Source organism: Sphaerodactylus townsendi, linkage group LG04 (assembly GCF_021028975.2).
Source record: "Sphaerodactylus townsendi isolate TG3544 linkage group LG04, MPM_Stown_v2.3, whole genome shotgun sequence".
NCBI classification, from domain to species: domain Eukaryota; kingdom Metazoa; phylum Chordata; class Lepidosauria; order Squamata; family Sphaerodactylidae; genus Sphaerodactylus; species Sphaerodactylus townsendi.
The window spans coordinates 95,009,595-95,018,514 of record NC_059428.1 but is presented as its reverse complement, the minus strand read 5'-3'; the positions used below and the strand labels follow the sequence as shown (position 1 = coordinate 95,018,514).

Sequence of the window (8,920 nt, the reverse complement as noted above, 5' to 3'; positions counted from 1 at the left end):
ATAATGAAACTTCTCATGAACAAAAAATGCAAGGTCATTTATTCATACACTACTTACCCTGCGGCTGTTTGCTTTGCTGTGTGGTTTTCCTGCATTTTTTTGTTTGCACAGGGAGTCTCCTCCTGTGAAGTATCCCTAGCCAAGCTGAACAACCTCAATTTGGGGAGGTTATCTGCCACTCTTCCTTCCTTCCTTCCTTCCTTCCTTCCTTCCTTCCTTCCTTCCTTCCTTCCTTCCTTCCTTCCTTCCTTCCTTCCTTCCTTCCTTCCTTCCTTCCTTCCTTCCTTCCTTCCTTCCTTCCTTCCTTCCTTCCTTCCTTCCTTCCTTCCTTCCTTCTCTCTCTTTCTCTCTTTTCTTTCCAGTCTTAAGTCTAGTGTCAGTTTGCTAGACTGTGTGTGTGAATTTCTTTATCACTAGAGAGTCTATCACTAGAGAGACAGTATAAAAATTAAAAGCCCTTCTGATCCTTCAAAAGCGGCAAGGGAAGGAGGAGTTGTGGTAGATGCTGCAAAACTTTCCTGCCTGCCCAGCTCCTGTGCCCCAGAGAGCATTTCCAGCACACTTTCTTCTCTCTTTTTTTGGCAGGGGAGTGAAAAGAATCCCTTCTCATGCTGGAGGTGTTGGGTTCTCTTCCCCTCCTCTTTTTTTAATCGCTTCCTCTCTAATACTGCTCCCCCTCCAGCATTCCAGTCTGTGGGGTGCAGACGTCTTGTTCTTCCATCGACTTCCAGTCACCCAGCTCACTTTTAGCTGATCAGGTTTTCTCTCCACCATGCAGGAACCATTTAGACAGGCTGGTCCTGTCAGAAACTTGTGCAAACCAAGAGTGACCACCAGACAACTCTGCTCCTCTCACTTCATTCCATGCCCCCCCCCCCAGTGTGATTCCTCTCAGGCCTCTGTGGCATCTACATATTCTTAATGGCACAGGCAGCCTGCCAGCACACTTTTTTAGTCAGTTCACCCTTTCGGGCAGGGAGCTGGGGAGAAAACCTGAAAACCTACACTGATCTCCTTCACTTTCTCTGCAAAGGGAGAAGAAAAGTTGCACTTTCACAACTTTTGAAACCATGGGGATCTTCTGATCTGAAGGCGGAGTGACTGTTGAAGAGGGGGAAATGTTTGTGTAATTGAGAATCAAATCTGAAGGGAATGTGCACAGAGCATAAAAGCTCTGAGAGTATTCTAGAGGGTTTTCTAGAGGATTATTACAATCTTGATCTCATAAAAAGATAGGTGAGTACACTGATTAATAAAAGTATTACTATATCAGTATCTAAAATTTATACTTGTTACCTGGTGGACAGATCTACGGAATATGCTAAATTCAATAAGTCAGGATTTAGATGGGTGAAGACCCCAAATAAGTAGCTGTTTTAGCTACTCTTGCTGAAAAGAATGCTCCCACTTCTAATTTGCAGTTTTTGCAGACTGGACTCTTGTCTTTGATTCAATCAATAGCCTCTGTTTTAAGCTACTTTCATTAAGCAGCTGATTCACATTTTAAAAAATGAGGGCATCAGATACCAATGTGGGAGATGGATACAACCTTGCTGTTGCAAGTAATGACTGCTTTTCTGAGGTACTCGTGGGACAGCTAGGGAGGGGACAAAGAAGTCGAGTTCAATTGAATCCTCGTCTGATCCCTCCACACACATAATGGCGACCCCTTGCTAGGGAATGAATTCTGTCCAATATTGATCAGCTTGTTTTTCCCAACAATATCAATTCATAATTTTATATCTATTTTATAACTATGCAGCAATGGTGCATAGTTTTTATCACAGCACTGAGGCCTATTCCCAAAATACACATGCTCATAGTTCATGTGATTAGCATGAAGCTAAAGTGAGGCAGTCTTCCCCCTAAGTCATTCACCTGTATTATCAAAAAGTCTTTATTCTTTCTTCAACATTACTGAAATGTTTTCCTGTATGCGGTTTTTCAAATGTACATTATGCTTTGTATGTGAAGCTGTACATAAACTTGCTTGATGGTATCATTTTCAATAAGACTGAGGTTCAGTACTAGGCAGACAGATATGAAATTAAATATGGGATATATTTTGACACAGCATAATTAGTGTTGGATAGAATGATACAGATGAATAGTGCCATTGTATGGATTATACTGTTTGAATCAGTGTTGCAGGCTGAGATATTTAAACATTGTTGGTATTTCTCTGAGAATGCTTGCAAGTTTCTTTGATCTCTTCCTGAGAAATTGGTTAAAACATTCTACAAAAATTTATATTAAATTATAGACAGCAGATTTAAAAAGATCAGAGTTCCTTCCCTCTCATACTATGCACCAACTTCCACATCCTAAAGGGGAAAATATATACTAGGATAGTGCTGAAATTTTGATTCATATTTCAAACCAGAATTCTGATATTTCAGAGTAAAGAAACATTGTTCAGTGGCCGTTTTGGTAAGGCACACACACAAATTAAAGAGAAAACAGTTTTGGAATTCCCTTAGTTTATATATATTGTTCTCAAAAACTCATGGACATTGGCAAGGTGCTACAGATTGTCGGCATACCTGTATTGTTTTCAGAAGTAGATGAAAGAAGTAGAAGAAAGTGAGGTGGCACTTAATTCTCATATGGATCAGATTTCACATCAAAACTCATCCTTTTGATGAACTTAAATCTTTCCCCCAAAATCATTAGGCAAATTTTTTTGAAATATCAGGTTTCATTCAAGGTTAATTAATCATGAAAGTTGATGAAAAAGAAGATTTTCAATGTAAATGAAAATAAAACCCAAAATTACAAAACAGTTTCTCCTAAGCCACAGTGGGGTGGAACCAACCATTCTCCAAGCAGCCTTTCTACAACTTGAATGGCTCTTCCTACAAGAGAACAGCAATTTAAGCAGGAGAAATGCTCCTTAGGCTGGAAGACTTTGAACTTCGCACCAATATGTGGTTGCAAAAATCTGTATGTTTCACAAACCTGAAAAAACCTCAGAGTGGAATGGGAGAGAAGGCTTAAACCCATCTAACCAAGTTTTCTATAGCAGCCTACAGCGCCCAATCAAGCCCCACTCATTACAGAGCTTTATCAGGCACTAAGGAGGCTGGGAACAGAGGATGGGAAAGGCAAGAAGACATGAGTCCAGCAGGAGAAATGAGGAGAAGGCACAAGGATTGCAAAGAGAAGAGGAGGGGGTGAAGGCATGGGAGTCTTTCAATCCTAAACCACCCTAATAGGCGGGACAATATAGTTGGGAGATGGTCAACAGGGAGATGGGACAGGAGGGAGAAGAAAGTGTACAACAGGAAATGGGGCCCATGGGGAGAATGCATTTCCCCTTCTTTGCAAATCTTCACAGGACCCCCTGCTTGTAGTATACAATTGTGCATGGGAGTGGTGCACAAAGTGCATTCTTTCCCTACAATCAAGAATGGCAGGCTTACAAAACTTGCTTTTCCTTCTCCATATTCTTAATGATAAACAATAGGTGCAGCCTAGCCATCTCTACTTCAATGGGATAATGAAATGGATGGGTAATATTATTAATGAACCCACAACTTCATGTTCTCAACTCCAGATTAGTTTTCCAAATCAACTCTTAGCTTCTTCATCTTGTTGCAGTAACTCCTATTTACGGATACAAACAACGTTTTTAACATTCTTAGAAAGGTATAATACAGTTAAAACAATATATGCTGTTAAGATACAGAAATCTATGCATTCCAACTACCAGAATCTTCCAGTCAGAAGAAGTTTAGAAAAGATGAAGATGTGAATCAGAAGGAAAACAAAAGTGGCAACATTTTGCAGAAGGAAAATGACGGAGTGCATTTAATGCTGAAACAAGACATTGTTCTCTATTATTTATGGTTCGTGAATGTGGCACATCTGCTCTACTAGCAATTTTAATGTATTTAACATACGTACAAAATATATATGAAAATGTTCTTATTGAATTTATACATAAGAAATGCTCTATTGGCTTAATTCTATAGAAGAAAAAGCTGTAACATCATAGAAACAAAAGCGTGATATAGCATGCGGTCACAGTAGCAAGCACAAGAAAAAAAATTTGGATAAAATATTCATCTATACATATATATGCATATTATGCAAATATATCTTACATTAATGTTTGGTAATGTGAATGCATGTTTTTCTCCCTTGGAAAAAGTACGGCTAGATGGACTTCTGTTAAAGCAACCAACCCAGGGTGTCTTCTAGGATGTCACTGGAATGACATCAGTGATCAGTAACAAATATCAAACTAGGATTATCACATCCTCTCTTGGTCAACAGTTGGGTTATCTGTATGGCTCCAGGGCAAACAGAAGTTCAACAGAACTTATACCCTCTTCTCCAGAACTGATCTTGGTCTGCCTGCCCATTCCCTTCTAGTATCTACTGAAATATGTAGGGTTCCAGGCCTATTTTGAAGAAGAAGGGAAAGAGAAGCAGCGAGTGCACCAATACAGAAGGAAACGAATGCTCTAAAGTCTTCCACAGATAGAATTTCCCAGATTATGACAGCCTCATGTCAGAATGAATTTAATAACCCCGTGTAAGAAAATATGGTGAAAATTTTCATGGACTTTGAATTTCAAACAATATCACTGCAGCATTTTCTGTGGGGTGTTACTCACCAAAACAGCATGTTAAGTGGAAAAAGCCCAGATGAAAATATTAGGAAATGCTTGCACAAAAAAAGATGTTCTTTTCATTGATGAACAAGATTCTAATGGTGGGTATTCTCGAAATCCAGAGAACACTAAAAGAAATCACCTCTTGGTCAATATTTACCTGACTACAGAAGAGAAAACAAGTGATCCCTGAAAGTTCATTCATGATAGGAAAAATTATCTAGCACACTATAGTAAACAAAACAAAAACCATTAGCAAATAACGTTAATGAGGTGCAGTGATTTTAAAGCTGATGACATTAAATAGAAATTTCTTTTAAAAACTTACCAGTGCAATTTTACCAGTTATAAAGTAGTGTAAATGACAGCTTTATCAATGATATTGTAAAATTATAGCGTCACAGAGAATCACGCATAACTGAAAAAAGGTTCTAGTGGTCTTATACAACACTTCGTTTTCTCATGGCCTAATATTTCCAAGACACCAGTCTCTCCTTTTTGTGTTTTAAAAAAATGTGCATTCTATTTTAAAATATCCATTGGCTTCCTATAGAGCAGGGTGGGGAGGAGCGTGTGTGCATGTACGTATATATTTATATATAAATAGTGTATATGTGTATGCACAATGGGTATAATACATATTCTTTCACAATATATATACACACATAAACAGGGTTTATATATATTATATATATTATAGTGTAAAAGTTCCTATGTACATGTATAAAATAACAGGCAGAATAGTATTTCACTTGTTGAAGTCTCTTTTAAAAAAGTAGAGTCAATTTAGTTGACATAATATAGCCAATAGATTAAGTTGAAAAGAGAAAATGTGAAAGGAAACACCATCCTTGACCACCTGTCTATGGCATTCACATCAGTTAGGTCAGGTATTTTTATCTTTAGCTGTGAAGATCTCCTTCGTAAATGACCCTTCTTTGCATGGGTGCCAGTTCTGTCGAATGTACGCCTTCCCAGATTTTCTCTATGTAAGCTCTGTTTTCTATACTGGATACCTGAGTTGTCAAAGGTCATTGTTGAATTCTGAGGATCAGTGACACTTGTGGTGACCTCATTGCTTGCAACTTCATTGTGAATTTCAAGAGATGTTAGCAAAATGTTCCCGTGCATGTCCACCTAATTAGAACAAAATTCACAATGTCAGAAATTCATGTATATATATATATTTAACAAATCAAAACACTTCTGGTTGATAATCAGAAAAAGGGATTTATCTATAGGTTTAGCATACAATTAATCCACATGAAAACTAACTTTGGAATATTTCAAGAGCACAGACAAGGAATTCTACCATCAGTATAGCAAGCACTTATCCCACTTAAATGATGCATCCCAGTTTTATACAAGGAAAACTGAATTTAAGACTCTTCTTCATCTTGGGTCTACTCAACACAACAATTTGAGATAATGAATATTAAATGCTCTGAACTGCAATATTAATGAAGTTTAAAGTTAGTACTACATAATGGCACTTAAACTTTTTCCCCCTTGATTCCCTGTACCCCCTAAGGATATTCCATTCACCTGCCAATGTTAAGAATCTTGTCCACAAGTGCAGAAGTTCTCATGTTCAATTGCACACAGCCTGCTGCATGAGAAAAAAACTACAATACCTATAGTTAAGTACTAATCTAACATTGCCAGAAGAAGATAATTAGAGCAAGACAACTCTGATTCTTCCAAAGGTACATAGAGGGATTTTTTTATTATACAAAAGAAGCATTACTTCTTCCATTTACCTTTCTTTAAGTTACTTAGGACAAAGAAGCAATGAGAATAAAATCACATATACCCTTTCCAAATCAAATGTGTGTCAGTAACAGAGGTTTCTGTCAGGGACCATTCAGCCCACAGATGTGGCTTGGTGAGGTGAGGAATGATCCACATTCCTCAGCTGCCTATCTTTCCTATGAACTTTTTACCCTTTCTGGTGAGGGGCCCACACAAGGCAGGCATCACCATGGTTTGAAAAACCACTATATGAAGCCAAGAGCTAATATGCTTTGTTTATCGAACTGTATTTAAATATTTTTTTTGCTTAATTAAAAAAAATTGAACTAGAAATATCTTTGTACACTGCAAAATCTCCACCCTGTTGTACTCTTTATATTTACTTATTCAATTTATAGCTTACCTTCCTTGATACTCAAGGTCATTCAAAAAATTATTGTACTAAGAGATAGGAACCATCACATAGGGAAAGAGACACAAGATATTGTCGAAGGCTTTCACGGCCGGAATCACTTGGGTGCTGTGTGGTTTCCAGGCTGTACGGCCGTGTTCTAGCAGCATTCTCTCCTGACGTTTCGCCTGTATCTGTGGCTGGCATCTTCAGAGGATCTGGTGTTGGGAAAGCAAGTGGAGTCTATATATCTGTTGCAGTGTCCAGGGTGGGTGGAGAAACCTTGTCTGTGAGTAACAAAGAAGGCAGCCAGGTCAATAGTTGAGGGCATCTGAATAGAAGTATGAGTAACAATGAAGACTATAGCATGGGCGTAACACTGGAGATAGCAAGGTCACTGGTGGGTGCATCTGAATAGAAGTATCCTGGCCTTTGTTTCTTTTGTCTATGGTCATCCTGTGTTTGTGTGGAGCTGGTTAGACACTGTCTTGACTCTAGTATTTTTCAACACTGGCAGCCAAGTTCTGTTCATTTTCATAGTTTCTTCCTTCCTGTAAAAATTGTCCATGTGCTTATGGATTTCAATTGCTTCTCTGTGTAGTCTGACGTAGTGAAGTGCCAGAAAAATCAGCAATAGCAGAACACATGATAAACCAACCTGGACATAGAATATTATTTGAAAAAACAGAAATTCTGGACCACTCTGAAAGCCACTACGTCAGACTACACAGAGAAGCAATTGAAATCCATAAGCACATGGACAATTTTTACAGGAAGGAAGAAACTATGAAAATGAACAGAACTTGGCTGCCAGTGTTGAAAAATACTAGAGTCAAGACAGTGTCTAACCAGCTCCACACAAACACAGGATGACCATAGACAAAAGAAACAAAGGCCAGGATACTTCTATTCAGATGCTCCCACCAGTGACCTTGCTATCTCCAGTGTTACGCCCATGCTATAGTCTTCATTGTTACTCATACTTCTATTCAGATGCCCTCAACTATTGACCTGGCTGCCTTCTTTGTTACTCACAGACAAGGTTTCTCCACCCACCCTGGACACTGCAACAGATATATATACTCCACTTGCTTTCCCAACATCAGATCCTCTGAAGATGCCAGCCACAGATGCAGGCGAAACGTCAGGAGAGAATGCTGCTAGAACACGGCCATACAGCCCGGAAACCACACAGCACCCAGAGACACAAGACTTTACATACTGTGTTCCTCCTCTCCATACGCACCATAATATGTTACTGGCTCATAACTACAAACAGGAGGCCTATGTCTTCCTCCCATCCACATTTTCTTTTTCTTACAAGCAACCTGCTCTTTCACTAGGTTTTTAATCCTTATGCATAATTTGCTAAGCGGTGGAATGTCATGACAATGAACCTTCACCCATCACTGCACAGGACTCACTCCTGCATGCCCATTTGTGGAAAGGTCACCCTCCCAACATTCCACCCACTCACCCACCCACCTTTCCCCAACCCAGGAGCAAGCCAGAAGGGTAGTGGCAGGTTGCCATGTGCTGCCTCGCTGGCCCAGTCTAACGCCCCAAACTCCCTTGCCCACCCTCTCCCAGGCCCCCAACTGTTGTTCAGGCTTTTAGAGCAGTGCTGGCTTGTTGTGTGATGCCTAATTGGCCCAGCCCAACCCTCCCCACTCCCTTACCCATCCTCTCCTAGGCCTCCAATAGCCACCTGCGCTGCCAGAGCAGCACTGTCTTGCTGTGTGTTGCCAGCCCAATCCTCACCACAACCTTGTCTACCCTCTCCCCACTCCCAAAGAGCCCCCAAGCCAGTGGAACAGCTCTGGGTTCCCGTGTGTTGCCTCCCTGATCTGGTCCAATCCAACCCTCCCCATTCCTTTACCTGGCCTCTCACAACCTGGCCCAAGCCTCCCCCTTCCACCCTTCAACCCCAGACCCAAGCCTCCCAATGCCACTCTCTTCTGCCCCTAGCCTCCCCAGTCCACTCTCCCCCAAAACAGCAAGCTGCCCTGCCAGCCTGGCCCAACTTTCCCCACTCCCCCAACCTCTCTTTCACCCCCCAAAAACCAAGATAGTACCAGCAGGGCTTGGACACCAAGTAACCCTCTCTGACAGCCCTGGAACACACCTTCCCAATTAACTGCCCCCCCCCCCCCCAAAT

The 8,920-nt window shown here is 40.5% G+C and overlaps 1 protein-coding gene across 1 annotated transcript in view; it reads right to left on the bottom strand.

The window, feature by feature from the left end:
* Window positions 1–308: 308 nt before the first annotated feature.
* GABRB3 (gamma-aminobutyric acid type A receptor subunit beta3) overlaps window positions 309–8,920 on the bottom strand; it is a 230,007-nt gene continuing 221,395 nt past the window's right edge. The window contains exon 9 of the mRNA XM_048494338.1: window positions 309–5,756. Within this exon, the coding sequence (XP_048350295.1) occupies window positions 5,406–5,756 (351 nt within the window). The 3' untranslated portion in view covers window positions 309–5,405. The remainder of the gene's footprint in view (window positions 5,757–8,920) is intronic.